Source organism: Girardinichthys multiradiatus, chromosome 20, assembly GCF_021462225.1.
Source record: "Girardinichthys multiradiatus isolate DD_20200921_A chromosome 20, DD_fGirMul_XY1, whole genome shotgun sequence".
Classification (NCBI taxonomy): Eukaryota; Metazoa; Chordata; class Actinopteri; order Cyprinodontiformes; family Goodeidae; genus Girardinichthys; species Girardinichthys multiradiatus.
The window spans coordinates 27,246,821-27,266,008 of record NC_061812.1 but is presented as its reverse complement, the minus strand read 5'-3'; the positions used below and the strand labels follow the sequence as shown (position 1 = coordinate 27,266,008).

The 19,188-nt window shown below is 39.1% G+C and overlaps 1 protein-coding gene across 4 annotated transcripts in view; it reads right to left on the bottom strand.

Annotated features, from left to right (window-relative positions):
* Positions 1-1,310: 1,310 nt before the first annotated feature.
* The window catches only part of srgap3 (SLIT-ROBO Rho GTPase activating protein 3), a 75,076-nt gene continuing 57,198 nt past the window's right edge, over positions 1,311-19,188 (bottom strand). For 2 of the 4 annotated variants that reach the window (XM_047347512.1, XM_047347511.1), the window contains exons 8-22: positions 18,478-18,579; positions 17,782-17,979; positions 17,550-17,634; positions 15,205-15,232; positions 14,270-14,372; positions 12,536-12,596; positions 11,917-11,994; positions 11,682-11,816; positions 11,254-11,359; positions 10,207-10,434; positions 9,980-10,053; positions 7,776-7,956; positions 7,517-7,666; positions 7,124-7,442; positions 1,311-6,521 (exon numbers count right to left, since the gene is read on the bottom strand). In XM_047347512.1, the coding sequence (XP_047203468.1) occupies positions 6,075-6,521; positions 7,124-7,442; positions 7,517-7,666; positions 7,776-7,956; positions 9,980-10,053; positions 10,207-10,434; positions 11,254-11,359; positions 11,682-11,816; positions 11,917-11,994; positions 12,536-12,596; positions 14,270-14,372; positions 15,205-15,232; positions 17,550-17,634; positions 17,782-17,979; positions 18,478-18,579 (2,295 nt within the window). In that variant the 3' untranslated portion in view covers positions 1,311-6,074. Of the gene's footprint in view, positions 6,522-7,123; positions 7,443-7,516; positions 7,667-7,775; positions 7,957-9,979; positions 10,054-10,206; positions 10,435-11,253; positions 11,360-11,681; positions 11,817-11,916; positions 11,995-12,535; positions 12,597-13,752; positions 14,373-15,204; positions 15,233-17,549; positions 17,635-17,781; positions 17,980-18,477; positions 18,580-19,188 lie in introns of those variants that run through there. The other 2 variants (XM_047347513.1, XR_007035396.1) reach the window with 2 other exon arrangements.

Sequence of the window (19,188 nt, the reverse complement as noted above, 5' to 3'; positions counted from 1 at the left end):
CCAACTACCTTAAGAGTTTTACTGGTATGTCTCAATTGCGAATCCAAATAGCCAAATTTCTGGTACTTTCCGCAGATCTCAAGCGTACAACTTCTCCAAGATTATATCCTTTAACTTCTGAGTTCAACCGCTGCCAGGCTGCGATTTTGTTCAAGAATTGTGTCCAGCTTGCGATTCTGCTCTTTTAACATTTCAGTCTGAGTGTTGATCGCTCTACAGACTCCATCCAACATCGCAGGAAGCTTTGGAACATTTGGAACAGCTCCCCACGTTTTGCGAATCACTCAATAAGCCAGGTAACCACCAACTCCAAAAAGTAGAAATCCTGTTATCAAAGTCCAAATATGTACACATTTTCTACGTCCGCGATCGACATCATAGTCAGGCACACAATCTTCCACTGCTGCCAAGAATCCATTGTGTATCCAGAGAAGAACGTCCCGCCTGGACAAGAGGGTCTCCTTTACCCTGTCTTCCCGTAGGAAAAAAAATAAAATTATCAATTACGTTGAGAGTCCAGCTGACCAAATCCATAATTTACAAGTTTGGAGGATATGCAAAGCGAGGCTCTGAGAAGAATACAGACAAAAAGCAGAAGCAGGGAGGGAGGGAGAGAAAACACGTGTCTTCCACCGGGAGCAAGAGAAAAAAAGGTCATGGGTCTTGCAACAGGATAATGACCCAAACCACACAGCTAATAACACCCAAGAACGGCTAAGAGGAAAACATTGGACTATTCTGAAGTGGCCTTCTATGAGCCCTGACCTAAATCCTATTGAGCATCTTTGGAAGGAGCTGAAACATGCCGTCTGGAAAAGGCACCCTTCCAACCTGAGACAACTGGAGCAGTTTGCTCATGAGGAGTGGGACAAAATACCTGCTGAGAGGAGCAGAAGTCTCATTGACAGTTATAGGAATCATTTTATTGCAGTGATTGCCTCAAAAGCTTGTGCACAAAATATTAAGTTAAGGGTACCATCATTATTGTCCAGACCTGTTTTATGAGTTTATATTTTTAAATAATTCTGTTGAAGCATGTTTGAAAAACAATGTCTGACTTTCATTTGTTCATTTTCATAGAAATTTTATTCATTATTACCTTTGTCAAATTCAAGTTATTTCTGTGACCATTGCGGGTTTTTCTTTCATTAACCGAGGGGTACCAACAATTTTGTCCACGTGTGTATGTTAAATGTAGGAAGATAGTAAACAATAAAATGTTTGACAATTGAACATCATAAAATAAAATAAAAAAATAAATAAAGTTAGACTTTCAGTCTTGATCCACAAAAATACCCTGAGTCAGGAAGCAGAGATCACAGAGCTTATGGTTTTATTTGGACACAGGAGTTTTAAACATCCGGTCAGTGGAATCAAGTACACGACATCACAGGTTTCACCCAACCAGACATTCAGCAACAAACAGCATCACCAGACAAACAGGTAAAAGAGAAGGTAAACGGTGTGACAGTAATTCACACAGCGGCCCCAGACAGGGCCTCGCTCTGCTCTTTGACTCTGATGCTGTCTTTTTGAACCACAGGTACATCACATCACATGTATAGGGAAAATGAGCGCGCACCAGGTGCCTTGTAGCTAACACACAACAGAAGTCTGAGTCAGTTCAGCTGTTGCCAACAACACCACAACAGCGTATCTTTAAAATGACAGGAGCTAAAGGCTCAACCACAGCACAGCCAGATCACAGAGAAAATAATAATACTAAAAAAAGAAACATTCTGAGATGAATCTATAAAGTTTTACTGGTAGTTCATGTTTACAGCAGTTATTATTATTTTTTGTTTCCCCTGGGTTGACACAAGTTTAAATGAGTAATTTGTAATGATTCCTCCATGACTCCTAGTGAGTGGCAATATAAAGTAGGACAAAAAGGAAACATCACTTTAAAATAACATGACAAACAATAGGCAACACATTAAAGTATAAAAGGAAAAAAGGAAAAGAAGCTGAATTCTAATAAAAAACTGATATTGTGCACAAAAGGCACTGAAATGCTGTGTTCTACGTTTACATAAAAACAATATGTTAAATATACTTCATCTCATGTTATCATGTACTTCATGAAACTCTTTTCCCCTCATAGATTTAAACATATCCAAAAATATAATATTAAATGAGAACAATAAAATCTTGAATCAGTTTAAGCATTATAACAGGATTCAGATCATTCTCATCATGCCCTAGAAAGATAACTCGACAGCTTGTATATTACATGATGAAGTGAAACCAGTATGAACCAGAAGAGGGCGCGGATGCACTGTATGTCTCTAAAATGCTGTATTGATTTCGGCTTTAGAAGATCACTCTTCTTAGCAATCACCCCACAGAAACACTGATACATCCATTAATGAGAGTTAAAAAGAGAAGAAAACATCCAGCCAGTATTTTTAGTCTGCATGTTGTATCTGTGGTCAAACTGTAAAATCAGTACCCAGTTTAGGATCTGTGTTAAGTATAAGTAAATTGCCACCCCAGGCTATGGAAGGCCAAATGTGCCACAATCCAACAAATAAATAATTTGTCAAATAAGAACATATATACAAAAGAGTCAATATTTTTACATGCACAATTAATTAAATGTGTAAATCATGAACCTGAACTCTGTTGTATCATGTATAATTATTTCATATTTTCTGCGCCACAGTGACTAATGAAATAATTGAAACTTCTAGCTGGGCTCTCCAAATAGATGCTAACATTTAACTGATTAACCTACGCAACAATTTCATTGCAGACCAGTTGCTTTGTCCATAACAGTGTCAGCCCCACCAACTGACTTTGATGGGTAAGACCGAAAGGAAATAAATTTACAATGCAAAACAGAACTACAAAATACCTAAATATGACTGAAATAATTATATGAACTTAAAATATCTTGCTTAAGGGTATACACAATTAACTATTTTCCATAAATCCATTAACATTTATTTATTTAATGCACATACCTCTAATTTGATCTAAATAATTACATTGATAAATATTTATTTTTTGACTTACTTATTGAATTGTGGCACTTTTAGCGCTATCTCTCATTCTCTAAAAGAACTGCAGCAACATCTTATTTAACAGAATATTGTCAACCATCTAAAAAAATAGGACATTTGTAGTATAGACGGACTCAATCTGTGCGTTTCACCATGACAAGGCACCACAACACAGCCACTAAGTCTGATTTCATGAGCCCCACATTACAGCGCAAAACATGTAGAACTGAGCAGGCTCTTTAGGTTGCAGGTTACAAGGTCTCTGGACTAAATGTGTCAAAAGACAAGAGGTACAGCAGATATAAACAATAAAATAAAAAAATTGAAGGGCATACACTCTGAGCATTACTGTCTCAATCAGGAATAATAAACACAAGGCTCAAAGAAGTAGGATATCCTGATAACAGTCTATTAAAAATAAAAACAAGTAATGTTCCCACATTTCTCCGGATTATGGAGGCCTAAAATGCCCTAATGTAGTAAATAAATAAATCATTAGATTATTTTTAATATAAAAGTGAAAATAAAATTGGAACTATTTATTATTACATAAATAAATGTGGCCATAAATATTTAAATGTACATAACTGATTAACTACCTACTTAAATTACATATAAATGAAAATTGAAAAACAAAATAATAATAATAATATATATATATATATATATATACTAAATTTAACGATATTTCACAGCAGCTCTGATCACTTACAATGGATGGCTAAGGCTGACAGATAAAATACATTCATGATGTGTTACAGTGCACAACCGCAGATAATTATGATTTTATTCAATAAACTTCATATTTTTTATTAGACAATTAAATGCTGAATAAGTGATCTTTTCACTTCTTTCCATTTGAATTTATTATTGATACATTTAGATAACCGTTTAATGATTTATTTATTTAATCAATTTTGGCAAATTCAGACCTCCATTGAAGATGTGTAGCGCAATGTAAATTTGAAAAACCTTAAATGAGTTGTTGTTACTAAAATAAAAATCTGATTTTAACATGGAGCAGACCAGATGAGAATTCAGTCAAGACTAGAAACATTTTTCAGCAACACAAACCAAAAAAACATTTATTCAGCGTTTGCTTTTTAATGCTATTTCCAAACACACTCTAATTACAGAGTACATGATAGAAGACCTAAACTGTATTTTACTTTTAAGTAATTTCCTTGTAATTTACTGAAAACAATACAAATGTGTTTTAATATCTAAACGCAGGTCACCCCAACCCTGCCTTATTTAACCTGTACACAATTAAACACTAATTACTAGCTCTATATTCTGTACAAGCTTCCTACAGGATTCCTTCATTAGGTGGTTTATTAATTTTCTGCATTTCACATACAGCACATGAGAACACACCATGGACAGGGGCATGTTCAGTCTGCACACTGTTCAACCATGCATTATGGTGGGAAAATATTTTGTTGTAGTACTGTGGTACTAATTATCAAACGTTCTTCATGCCAAAATGCTTTATCTGCCGCAGTGTTGCCACACTCATGCCAGTTTTTAAATCCAACACTGAAAGATAACAAGGCATTCTTTTTCAGGAATTTTGGATAATTTAAGCTTGCCGCATTTTTTTTCCATCATAGTGAATAATATATAGAAGTTTCTACAATGGTTAACAAGCACCATCCAAAGTTTCCGTTTTGTTCTCCCATCCATGCATGCAGAAATAAATGTCACTATGGTATCATGTTGTTCTTATAGCAAAACCAGAAAACATAGTGACGTTAGGTAGGTTTGTGCAGGTGCATCTAAATAAATTACAATATCACTGAAATAAAATTTGAAAAATGAAACTAATACAGGTTCATAACAAAGTAATATATTTCAGGTGGTAATTATTGATCATTTTGGGAATTATTGTTTACAGTTCATAAAAACCTCAAATTCAGCTTCTCAAAAACATTTGAATATTAGTCCTACACAATTATGGGGAAGATTGAAAACCTGACAGTTTTGCAACAGACAGTAACTGAAACCCTCCAGAAGGAGGGTAAGAAACAAAATATCATTGCTACAGATGTTAAATGCATCCAAGCATATTATTAGAAGTTTAGTGGAAGAAAAAACTACTGGAGGAAAAGGTACAGAGTTGTTTGAGGCCTTGTGTGAGCTATCCACAGTCGATGATATTGGAAGCCATGCCATCTGCTGGTGTTGGGTCACTATGTTTTATTGGGGCCAAAGTCAGCACAACAAATCTACCAGGAAATCTTAGAGAACTTTATGCTTCCTTTTGCTGAGAAACATTATTGAGATGGTGATTTAAATTTCAAGCAGGACCTGGCACCTGTCCACACCAATACCTGCTGTAATGACTGTGATATCACTATGCTTGATTAGCCAGTAATTATTCTGGCCCAAATCACAGAGAATATATGAAGCATAGTCAAGAGAAGGGTGTGGGTATATGCAAACTTTACAGACGACTGACATTTCTGTATTAAAATCTTTTCATTAAAAGATTTTTCCCATCTTATTATTCTAATCTTGTGAGAAATTAATTAGCAAGCTGTAATCATGTTAAAAAACCTGGAGAAGCAAACACTTTTTGAACTGATTTACTTAGTGTAAATAAACAACCTTTTTCAATGATACTGTGATTTATTAAGATGCACTTGTATGTAGAGCCATGAGGCCTGCACCCTGCATGTTAAACAGAGGATGTATTTTAGTGGTTTTACTCTTGTCCACATGAAGTGTTTTAAGACAGGAGAGATGAAAAACATTAGCTGGACTGAATGTAACGAGTGGGAATCATAATTTCTTTTCACACAAGTATTGCTTCACTGGCACTGAATGAATCTCTGAAACGAGAACATGGCCACAGATTTCTGTTGAAGCTGAGGTATAGCTAAAGTTAATGTAGTCTTATACACAGTAGGTCAAGTTTCAAAGAGCTGTATGCCATTCTTCTGCTTTGTCACCATGATAACCTGGAGATTCCTGTACAGTGAGGACAATACTTTTCTCAACTTAAAAGACTATTTTTTTTTTTGTTTTGATCAGCTTTTCTCCCTTTTAGAACAGATTCCACCTCTGCTACATGCTGCCAGTCTTATCCCCGCCATCACCTGAAACATTCACATTAGACCCTGAAGCTGAGCTGTTACTGGGAAACAGTTTTTCAGTGGGAGTCACAGCAGGGCTGCCAACCCCCGAAGAGCTGGAGCTGCTCGAGCGGTGCTGTGTCGGAGCGGGCCGTGTCTGCCTCATGGACGGGGGGCGCAGCTGAGCCCCAGCCAGCCGGGCAGAAAGGGCTGGTTTGAAGGTGGTCATCATTTCAGAGGTGGAGCTGCTGCTGCGCCGCATGGCTGCATCTGGGTCACGGATCATGATGGTGTGAAGTGGACTGCCGGGCTCTGAGCTCGCAGGGTTTTTCATTGGCTCTAAGGTGTCCAGGACCACATCAGGGGCCTGTTTCACAGTGTTTTGTCGCTCCAGCTCCCGTAGCTCATGCAGTGCAGTACTCATGGTCTTCTCTATGTCCTGAAGAAAGAGAGAAATAGAACAGGATATTGAAGACTCTTTTAAAGCACCTTGAAATTTCAGGATTGTGTTTAGTTTATTTACACAACTGCAATTCTAAATTATACACCAAAATATTTAGTACATAAAAAACATGCTTTACTAGTGTGCTCTGAAAAGTATTCAAAGCCCTTCAACCTTTTCACATTGTGCTTTGTAAAAACGCCTTTCACTGCGATTACAGCTGCGAGTCTTGGAGTTGGTGTCTACTATCTTCGCACATCTAGAGACATTTCACCCATTCTTCTTTACAAAATAGCTCAGACTTAGTCAGATGAGATGAAGAGTCTTTAGGTGGATGTACATGTCTTTGTAGTTTTTCAGTTGGACTTCATGATGCTGCTTGTTCACTTACAAACTTCTGAGACCTTCACAGAACAGCTGTATTTATGCTGAGATTAAATTTCACACAGATTGACTCTTATCTACTAATTGGATGAGTTTTGAAGACACTTGGGTACACTGGGGCTTATCTAGGAGTATCAGAGTGAAGAAAGCTGAATTCAAATGCTTGCTATTCTTCAAGATTTTAAGTGAAAAATGTGTTACTGTCAAAGTCTTACCTCAGCCAGAGCCTCGGTCTCCAGTGTTTTGTGGTCCCCCAGGCTGCTGTGGCGAGTGGCCCCTGGCACTGGTCTCAGTGGGTGGCCCTCAGGATATGCTTTCCTGTCCGGATAGTTAATACTGCCTGCGCTACCGAAAGTTCCAACTCGCCTTTTTTCTGGGCTTTCCATGCGAGCCTTGCTGATGGATATTTTGTGAGGACTGCTTGGACAGGCTGCGGCCCGAGGTGGAGTGTCAGGCACTCTAGTTGGGCTGTGGGTCTCCGCACCGCCACTCCGACGGCGCGGAACTGCAGCTCCATCGGATCGTAGCCTGACCCTGGAGAGAAAAATGAGAAAGGTTTAAGAAGATTTCAGAGCATTAGAACTTTAAATGTTTGATTTTTTCTTTACCTCCCCTTGACTCCTCCGAAGCTGTAATCTGGTGACTGCTCACACGGTGATGGGATGTCATTTTTGGAAGAACCCTTCTCTTCCAGTAATGGTCCACTGCTCGCTTCACTGTCTGCTTTTTGGCTGAGGTTATCAGAGAACGCATCATCCCTGAAACAGCACAGTCAGCTACATTCAGTGGTACTACATTAAAGCTGTGCAGTGACAGAATCCCTTTTCATACAACACAGGTATTGAAACTGACGGCATTGTTACTTACAGGTCTTGCACAACAATATACTGATGGGGAATGAGGCCGTCCACACCATTGTGACGACCCTCCCACCAGTCCTCAGAGGCCCTGTGATACAGAAGCAGAGATGCTCCCTTCTTGAAGGACAGTTCCCTGGGACTGCGACCGGTGTAGTCAAACTTGGCGATGGCCTCAATTTGCTCGACCTCTGAAATCACACATGCAAAATCACATGAAAATATATTTCAGAAAATAAAGCCACACATGATTAGAGACATACTGGCTTCTCTTTTTTAATCAACAGACAAACAACTGTTATTAGTGTTGAAAATAAAGCAAAGACACAAGAATGAATGCAAAGAGAATTTGAACATTAAATATTCCCTTTTGATATTCCTTTAAATTAATTAAAAATGAGAAAACATTTTAATCCTGAGTATGTTATGTAAGGATGTAATGCAGGGGGCTTGTTTCCTTAAAAGCTGAGATTAGTGATGCTAAAATGTTCTGGGTGTTCTGTGATGGACTGGTGGCATATCCTGCCTTAAGTGGTTATAGAAAAAGGATGTATGGATATATGCAAAAGCAACTTCTGAAAACCTCTTTGACTGAACATATTTCATTACTTTCCTCACAAATAATGGTCATGAAGTGACATCGCCTTCTAGTGTGGCACACAGACCATTAAATTTAGAGTATGAAAACTGAATTTCATGATAAATGACTGAATTTATCTATTCTATTCTATTCTATTCTATTCTATTCTATTCTATTCTATTCTATGTGCTTAAGTAGAAGGCGATTGGACTGACCCTTTGTTGGTGGCTTCATAAAAAATACATTTATTATAAAAATATAAAAATTTGAAATATGAAATAGTTTTGTTTTCCAATGCAGGCTTGTGTTATATTTATCTACGCTTTCCTTTCAGCGCCCTGCAGCGTTTTCCAACAAGGCCAGCAGGGGTCAGTCAGTCATCTGTTCAACAGCAGCCATATCTGAGCAGGAGCAACACAATTTAAAAGAAAAACGCCCTGAAAGTTAGTCTAAAACCAACAGGGCTGGATGTTTGAGCTGCAATTTGAGGCAAAATGGAATAGAGCCATAGTTTAAATGTAGTCTTAATCAAAAGACAAAGGCTACCCTCATCACCGAGTAACATGGGCCTGTTTTGCTTTGGTAAAAAAATTAACTACTACCAGATGACAATCAAAACATATGTATAAAGGGCCACCAAAAAATCTTTGCTTCCTTTTTCAAGTGAGAAAAGAAAAAAATATATATTGGGTCAGCACTTTTTAACCAACAAAGCCATCTACAAAGCTGAAATTTAAAGAGGTCCATTTCACTGACAGCACAGGAGATATCCTTCAGTGTATAACCAACACTTTGGCTTCTGTGGCTGGCAGGGATATGTATGTATTCAAAGCTCAGAGGACGAGCGGGGAAACACTATACAAAGGAGAAAGTCCCAAGAGAATTGCTGAATAACACTGAACAAAGAGCGAGCGGGAGAGCGGGGAGGCACGTGCTTACATACACACAGTAACACAGATCAAAGTGGCTACACTGCATGCCAGCACGGTTTACTTAAGTTGCCTTAAGTGTTTGTGCCTTCAGAAGCTGCTGCAGCTCATACTGTACATACTCAAGAGTGAAAAACATCCTTAATACAACAGGTCAACCTACACATTAGGGCGTTCTGTGCCAAAAAAGGCTGTAAAAATGTACTCTTGTCTAATATTAATATTGTACAGTGCCCTCCACACATAAATGCACCCCTGTTTAGGATGTGTAAAAAGCCTCAGAACAAACTCATCTTTTATTAAAGTAGCATAACCTCACACTGAATGAATTTGAGCACATTAATTCTGTAGGGGAAAAAATATGTTTTTCCGTGGTGTTAATCATTCGTACAACCCCTTCTTGCAAAAATAACAGCACTCAGTCTTCTTTTACAGCATCTCACAAGGTTGGAGCAGACAGAGAGGTGGATCTATGCCCATTTCTACCATGGGCCTTCTCTAATGCTTTCTTCTCTTCAGCTCTCTCCACATGTTTTCTGTAGGATTTGGGTTCAGGGACTGAGATTGGAAGGAAGGCTAATTCTTCTGCCTTTATCCACTGTAGATGCTTTATAAACTGTTTCAAACATCATAAAAGCTTAAAAAATACACTAATAATAATGCAGCTTACTACTAAACAGTATAGGATCTAAACAGTATATTTACCTTCATCACTAGTGTGTGGCTCTGTTCCATTATCAGCCTCATCAATGGTTCCTGGTTCACTGTGGGGACTGTCACTATACAAGCAAATGTCATGTGAAATTTTATAATTAACTATTTATTCAGCAAAAACTATTTGTAAGTATTGACTCAAATAATAAACCTTAACATAGAGTCAAATATGGAATTTATTTTTCATGAGTTAAAGTCCTGATAAAGCCACTACTCACCAGTACTCTTCCCCACCAGTCATGCACTTCTCATAGACAGGTCCATCCAGCTCACGTTGATTTGGGAAAATGACTTCATGGTTGATGATGATTGTCTTGATGACTTCGTTGACATGTGCCTGACACACCACGGGATCCTGACCGTCGGGGATGGGCATCAGAGTCGGACCGAAGCAGATGGCTAAATTGTACGGATCCATCATGTTTTCATCGCTGTACTGGGAAAGACTGAAGAACACGAAAGCCAAGGTGGGTGATGTTGCCTGTATACGGCTGATCTGTGACATTTTGTTGTTGAGAAGGGCAGCAATTTATTTGTAAACATAAAGCAAGAGAGATTTGAAAGGCTAAAAAGCTGTGGGAAAATCTGCTGAAAGATGAAAGAAATGTCTGTAAACTGAGGCTAATGTTTTAATTTGGGAAAGATCAGAGCAGTTCTATGAAAGGAACAAGAGAAATTTTGCAAAGTGACTTTTTTTCAAAGGAACTTAATTTGACATGCTTCATTTCACAGGAGTGACATTTGCTTTAAAAGCTTTGCAGTCATCCAACGTAATGAAATTCACTTAGCATACACTACAGAGTAACCATTTTTTAACCAAATCTTTCAGTGGTGCAACAGGAAATCAGCATCAGTCTTTGCACACTATTAACAGGCAAAGGCTGGGCAGAAAGAGTGCAGCTGGAGTAGCTCCAGCAGCTGAGAATATAAAGTCAGTGTCTTTGTTCTGCAGGCAGCAGGTAAAGGTAGCATTAACAACATCCGTTATTAGAGGAATATTATTCTGCTGCACAGGGATATGAGTTTCTAAACCTGTGCATAACTTCCTCAAACAGATGTAACATTACATATTTCATCTCTTTACTTGTAATCTATTTGGTGCTTGCTCAACACAGAGGAGAATTACCTTTGCATACAAAGTAAGGTGCAAGATTCAATGTCATATTCTCTGTAGGGATTATGTGAAGCACAAACTCAACTTTGCAGGTAGTTTGTCACACAGCAGCAGGTGTAAGTAACTCTGGCTGTAAAAGACTAAAACTCACTGATTGAGAAATGCAAAGAGGTATCTCATGACAATTATGACGGTCCGAGGAAGAGTCACAATGATCTGCTGGAGATGATGAGCTCTTTCCGCTTCTGACTCCAGCTCTGAAACAGATGACAGAAAGCAAAAGATGTTAAACATCAATATAAAATTAAGTCATGTCACTTTGACACACCCTAAAAACAAAAGTAAATTGAAAGATTTCCCAGAAACACGGAATTCCTACAAATGTTTTTGTTAGACTTTTTGCTTTTTTTAGTTCCCAGTTATAATTTAGGAAACCAGTCAGGCTTTGAATATTTAATCTGCAAGTAAATCAGAGACCCTGAGGTTAAATTCACACACCAGGTCTTGATGCTCAGTTCCCTTTTTTTGTTGTTGTTGCTGAAATCAGTTTTATTTTACATGCTGTTTCTGTTGACTCACTAATGGTGGAGATGAAATCCAGGAAATGCTCCTTTGGGAAGAGGGGGTTTTCCAGCCCTCTGAAGTACAGCTTCAGCACCCCTGCCACTGAGTTAATATCGTGATCATTCTGGTCGTCAATCAGGGGGTCCTCACCTAAATGAGAACATCTGCTGAGCCAAACCTTGGGCTAAATTGGTTTATCCTCTTCAAATTCTTTGGACATAAAAATTGAGAACATCAAGTATAGACTCACCTCTCTCAAATGAGTTTTTGATGTCGTTGACTTCCACCTGTGATCCTGGCACGCGAAATATCCCCTGCTGCTGCAGCCCTAGGAGAAATCCAAACCAGATTTCACTGATTTGGAACTACGCTAGCATCACATCACCAGCTTCACGACAGAGTTTTGAAAACATATAACACAGGGTAGGAAATATAATCTAGTCATAAAGAGAGAGTTGCGTATTTTTCCAGGAGAGGGCCCCCTCAGTGAGCCGGCGGCATGTGGTTTTAGTTAGAGGCTTCTAATCAGTTTTCTGTAGTTTCATTAGGTCCATCCAGAGCAAAGGCCTGCAGGACACAGCAATGAGACCAAGACAGATGTGAAAGTAGACAGGGAGGAAGTATAAAGAGGTTAGGGGGCAGACAGTACCCGACTAAACAAAGACCAGTTGGAGTCTCAAAACTCTGTGTGTGATCTGTTGTCAGGTTATAGTCGGGCAGCCAGGAGATTCAGGGAAGGTGCAAGTCGAGTCAGTCTGCCTTGTGAGCAATTCTTGCCAATTTTTAGGATTAAAGAGCACAAAAAACATCTTTGACTCTATTTACTGCCTTCTTGCTCTGAATTGAGATAGGCACAAAGTGAAACTTACCGTACAGATTGATGTATCTTATGCAGCTTTCAACAACAAGTGGAATCGGTTGACCTGAATCCTGAAATGTGGGGGACAAAAAATAAATATATACGTAATATAAGACACATTATAATAAATAAGCAATGCATATCTTAACTGTAAATACTGTTTCACGTTGCATGCACTGTGCCTTGAAAAAGTAATTCATATCCCTTGTCTATGATACATGGTTTTAATTTGCTTTTACAAATAAAAATCTGAAAAGTGTGGCATGCATAGGTTTTCAGCACACCGACTCAATACTTTGTAGAACCCTGTTTTGCTATAAATACATCTTTAAATTGATCTCATCTGATCCAGAGCACCTCCTTTCACATCTTTGAGGTTTTCTCCTATATGGCTTGGGGCAAACTGCAAACAGGACTTGTTATGGTTTTCTTCTTGCCTCTATTTCATAAAGGCCAAATGCGTGAGGCGCGAAACAAAAATGTGTTCTCTTTTCAGCTGATCTGATTAATGCTCTCCTTTCTTGACTTATCGCTTTAGGTGGATGGTGGATGCCTTGGTAGGCTTGCAAGTGTGCCAAACTCTGTCCACTTTCAAACAATAGCATGAACGGTGCTCTGTGAGATGTTTAAGGTGTAAGACTTTTTTTTATAACTTAACACTAATCTTAACCTTTCAACAACTTTATCGCTAAAATGTCTGTCATGTTCCTTGTTTTTCAAGGTGCTGATTGTTCAATAATGTTCTCTAAAAAACCTCGGAGGCCTTTACTAATTAGGTGACTTCTGAAGATAATTGGTTGCAATGGATTTCATTTATGGGGTATCAGAGTAAAGGAGGCTGAGTTCAAAAGCATGTGAGACTACAGATGTTTATTTGTAAAGAAATTCAGAAAACACCCATCTTTGTGCCTCTTTGTGTTGTTTGATCATGTCAAATCTGTTGTAGTTTAACAAATATTCAAGGGGTATGAAAGGGAAATGAAAACTTTGGCAAGCACTGTAACTGGGCCATCTAGCATGGATTATCAGTCTTAAAATGTCCAGAATGACAAGCACAACTACTAAAACATGCTGTTAGATGACGGAGGAAAGTGACAATAACTGAAGTTGTACATTGTACATTTTTCAAGAGCAGCACAGCAGAAGAAAGTGAGTAACTAATATAAGTACACCATTAGTCTGGTTTCCCTTTACAGCCAGTTCTACGTGCTCTAACAACAGTGATACCTGAATACGGGTACGGGCATTCCTTCTTCCTCTGGGATAGAAAGCAGCAAAGCACAAGGAAGCAGAGGAAAAAACCACAGGTTTAGAAAAAAAAAGCTCAAATCATTATTGTCCCTTCTGGGGGTTAAGGGCAGTTAAACACAGGGACTCAGGATGGGACGCAACAGAGTGCAGTCAGGACTGGGTGCAGAAAGGGACAGAGCAGAGACACTGTTCTCTCCTGTATCTCACTTATCATAGAGTGACTGGGTTTAGAAAGTAAGGCGGAGATGCTAAATTGATCTGCAGGGAAATAAAGGGCGACTGACAGCCACTCTGTCTGTCTATGCCAGCAGGACTATAGAAGGAAGGAGAATTAGAGGTTAAACTAAGGCGTTATATCATGACCAAAAGACAGCTGGAAGAGGGAGGAGCGGAAAACTAAAGTGTGGAAGAGAACAACAGTAAAGGCTCTGGCTGCCTTCCCTCCAGATCCTCAAGGGAAGCTCAGCCATACACCACCACCACCAGGGGGTACCTTGATGAAGGTCTCCATATTGCCGTTAAACAGCTTATGGTTATACATGGAGCGTGGCCTAGGTTTCCGCATTTTCTGTGGTTTAGGGGGAAGGGTGGGCGGCCTAGAAATGATTGACAACGGGGACAAAAATATCACAATGTGAAAAGGTATAAACCAAAATTAAAACAGAGACATAGTTGCTAATCCAAAGCTATACACATATAAACATTTTGAATCAAATTTGACCTTAATAAAACTGAAAATTGAAACAAGAAAGATTTAAGTTCTTAAGAAAATAAAAAATAAAAAATATGTATATATAATATTTTGGAATTTTGATATTTGCCTGTTGATTCTGTTCATCAGAAAAAATTTAACTTCAAGCAGATTTTATATCATTCTATTAGAATTACAGTGTTCATACATGTTTGCATGTTAAAAGGTTCCCAATCTTTTTAAGCCTCGTTTTATGAATGCATATTAAGATATGTTTACATGGATGGATGGATGGATGGATGGACAGATGTATACAGAGACAGACTGATGGTCTGTTGGATGGCTAACTAAAAGGAAAGGAAAGTCATTTTGGAGAAAGGGATAGGCTAAAAAAAGCCTGAAAATAGACCTGTTTTTAAAGCAATTAAATATGTTTCCATACTTTTCCAGACTGTGTAGGAACCCTGACATCACAAAAGCAAAAATAGTCTTGAATGAGAACAAAACTTCACATAAAAAACTTTTCTTTAGATTAATTTAGCCAGATGCAGATTTGTTTATTGTGTAAAAATATCACAACTAAAAGTAAAAGACACTCGTAAAAAAGTTTGAAAAAAATTTGTTTAAACTAACTTCTATTTCGCACAGATGCTTTCCATAGTATATACCCTGGCACTGACTGGTATCAGCAGATGCTATTTATGGCAATAAAGCTGGGATTAGAAACAACATCTTACCTCGTTGTTCCACACTCTGCTCTTTCCCCTGAGGAAAAAGCACAGGAGGGACTAGTCATATTCTTGTGTCTTTATGTTACACATTGTGCAGAGTCCAGTCAGTGTCCTATCCCGCTAAAGGTTGTGACAACAGACAACATCAATGCTGAGGACAAGATGAATAGAGCTGTGCTAACACCATTCAAGGGACAAAACCAGTAAGCGGTCTTCAGGCCCCAGGGGACACAGGAGGCCCGCTGAAAGGTCTCAGACCTTCTCTCACAGCAAAAGAAACAGGGGTGTGCGCTTACAGCAGTGGGTGCAGGTGGTGGAGAGAGGGGTCCATCTGTGGTGACACTGAATGATGTCTTTACCGGTTCACTGAGCCTTTTGTTGCGGCTTTCCAACAACACATGCACAGATTGCTTTTTACAGTTGTGAAAAACATGGTACATTAAATATTCAGTTCTTTCACAAACATTTTTATGCAGCAATGTCTAATAATTTATTACTCATCTCTGGAAAATAACATCATCTAATCACATGTAAGCACCAAAAAATTAACCCCATTTTATTCATTAAAGAAGAGATATCAACAAAAATGTGTTAATATGTGAGGAAAATGTTTTGACACGCTACCCCCAACATGGTCTCACATTTCCCTCAAGCTCCCTCTGGTAAAAGGTAGAAATCATGGTAAACTCTAAGATGGTGAGCTGGCAAGGTCTGCTGCAGAAAAGCACCTTAAACCATGACACTTCCACCTCTATGCTTCATAGTTGGTATGAAGTTCTTTTCCTCGAACGCTATTTCACAAACTTGCCCTCTATTCTGGTGTCCAGATGATTAAATTGTAGTCTCATTTCTCCAAAGAAGATTATTCCAGAATTCCTGGTGTTTGTCTATGTTCCCACAGGCACATTTCTGTCTGGCCTTCAATTTTTCTTAAATAGCAAAGGTTACCTTCTTACTTACCTCGCATTAAACTTAAACCTGTGCTTTTTTAAATCAACAGCAACAGGAGCCTGCTGTAGGCATTGTATTGGCATTTTGGAGTTTTTCGAGAATTATTTTCTTTACTTCTTTTCTTCCAGTCTCTGCAGCTTTCAAAACTGCAAATGTTTACATAAAAATCCTCTAAGAAAAAACCCTTCTGCCTTTGATCAACCTGCGTCAAAAATAAAGATCTTTCCAAGCTTTACAAATAGTAATCAGCTATTTTTACAACCAAATATGCCTTTTCTATAAAAAAGTGACAAGAAAGACTGAATGTTCACCTGAGATACTTAGGTTGATATATTAGCCGGGTGCCAGACCTTGATATTATGTTTTAATTAACACACAACAAGATGTAAACGCCATGTGGCACTAACCAGATTCATCCTGTTCCCTCTGTCATCTTGACACCACCCACACACATGCACAAACACCCTGCTTTGAGTGTGAAGCAACAATCTAATGAGCACGACTCAACCGTGATTTATCAACTAAATAATTAAATATAGGTGGTACCTTTTGGGCTCCATATGCTCCTGCGCCCTCTCAGCTGCTCCGCAGTGGACACTTGACCACAGGATAAAGTGTTTATGGATGTAACAAGACTTAGATTTTTTGCCAGCTTGGAAGCAATCAAAAGGGCAATTTGAGGCTATAATGAATGTAACCTGAGTGTGAAATATAAGAAAAAATGCTGAGTTCATGCGAGCGATTGAAGGTCTCAGCTGCACATTTTCATATTAGTTGAACCCCTGATGGAGGAGCAGCTGCAGAAATGGGCCCTGGTTTGATCCAGCTGATTGATTGGGTGTAAAGCTGTTCATCACGACTGAGGTGACAAGGAGGCCCCTTGGGAAAAAGGTGGAGCCAAGGTAATCCCTTCCCTTACAAACCCTCCCACTGACTATGGAAGATAGGCACTAAACAGATAGCACTCTAACCAGGGGAGATAAGCGCAAAGAGGAATGAACGCCTCAAAGTAAATGTGGTCTGTTTCCAGTGTGATAGCACTACTTTCTGAAATTCATTTCTCTTTTCTTTTCTCTACTGCCTTTCAAAAATCTATTTCATGGAAATTCACACACAAACTAATTTGTTGGCACCCCTGTTAAAGAGGAGTAAAAAGCCTTAAAATAAAGTCATCAAAATCTTACACTGAACATTTTGGAGAAATCCAACTCTTGACTTGAGTATATTTATGCACTGAGGAAAAAGAAGGGTTGAGGGTTAAGAAATAATTGATTTAACTAAATCACCAGTGCTATAATTATTGGTACCCCTAATAATCCCTTTAAAATAACTGTAACTGAAGCCTTTTTGTGCTGTTTAAAACAACACCTGGGACAAATAAAAAAGAAAAGTCTTTTTACCTTCTCCCAGCGTCTGCTTCAGTAAGTCATGCTTGGCCTGCAGTTTGATGATGAGGTTACTACCATTCAGGTACTCTTTAAATTTCTAGGAGGGGAGACGGAGGTAAAAATGAGTCAGAAGAAGCAACTCCATCATAGCATAAGCTCAATCAAACAGTTCAGCATCAAAGAAAGGACAGAAATGCACATTAAGAATCTTTGATCTCTCACAGACGGGTCGACACAGACTCACCGAAAAGTAGAAAGTTTCAGTCTCTTGCTGGTTTGCCCTCCTCTTGGCTACATTGAGCTTGCTCATGTATGACTCAGAAGCCACAGACTTGATGGATTCAGTGGAGCGGCTGTGCTGAAAGGCATCCGACACGTCAAAGTCCTCCACTGTCAGCATGTCCTGAAGGGTTTGCATGGTAGCATCCAAGGTCTTCCTCACCTGGATTCAGGTAGGGGGTGGAAAGGAATGGAGATCACTGGTTGTTTCAGTTCTGAATGAATAATAATAATGAATCAGCCTGCAGTGATCCAAAGTAGGTAGATCAGAATATAATCAAGGCATAAATTGAGAGCATCCTGCCTAATATAAACCACAATGTTTTTGACATGACTAAGAGGCTCTTTGATTAATAAAAGTCATTCCCAGTAATGGCACGGCTGTTCAATTTTCTCACAACACAGGAAAACGGGGCTACAGGATCATTACCACCTCTGTTTACATCTGTCTGCTCTTCATAAAAGAAAGCCTTGGCTTCATGCCAAAGCAGCCAATCCCAGGGCCTTACAGGGATTGGCTCCTGCAGAGCTGAGGGGATTGGGAGTAATTGCAATATGAACAGATGGTGATGTGGATATTCTGCTTGGTGTTTTGCCCTTCAGCTGCATGATTGCTCTAGGGAAAATGAGCAGCAGGCAAACAAAACTCGTAAATCCTTACTTCTTCATTCTCGATCTTTAGTGTTGCTAACCGAGACTGCAGTTGGTGGTAACGCATCAGGAGCTCAGTCTGCACCGGCTGCTGGGCGCTGACCTGGCAAACCTGAGGACGATAAACGGGTTGGGTTACACAAAACAACCTGCAGTGTTAATAGTTACCTAATAGTTACTAGAAAAATCCAGATCCAGGAGCGTAGTGAACAGAACACACCAGATCTGACCTTTCACCCATAAGAACTGCATTTCTCCAAAGTCCCTCCAAAATATCTTTGACCGACCTTTTATATGATAATTGGACCCATGTGTTATCCTCTTAAAGTTTTGTCTCAATGCCATAGTCATTCGTAAATTATTTATATTTTGCTGATTTAGAAATTCAGAAAAGCTCATGATCAGTGAAAAAGTTAAATAGTAATTTATATGTTAAACCTTGGGCTGCATGGTGGCGCAGTTGGTAGCACTGTTGCCTTGCAGCAAGAAGGTCCTGGGTTCGATTCCTGCCCTGGGGTCTTTCTGCATGGAGTTTGCATGTTTTCCCCGTGCATGCGTGGGTTCTCACCGGGTACTCTGGCTTCCTCCCACAGTCCAAAGACATGCCTGTTAGTTTAATTGGTAACTCTAAATTGCCCCTTAGGTGTATGAATGAGTGTGTGTATGGTTGTTTGTGTGTTGCCCTGCGATGTACTGGCGACCTGTCCAGAGTGTACCCCAC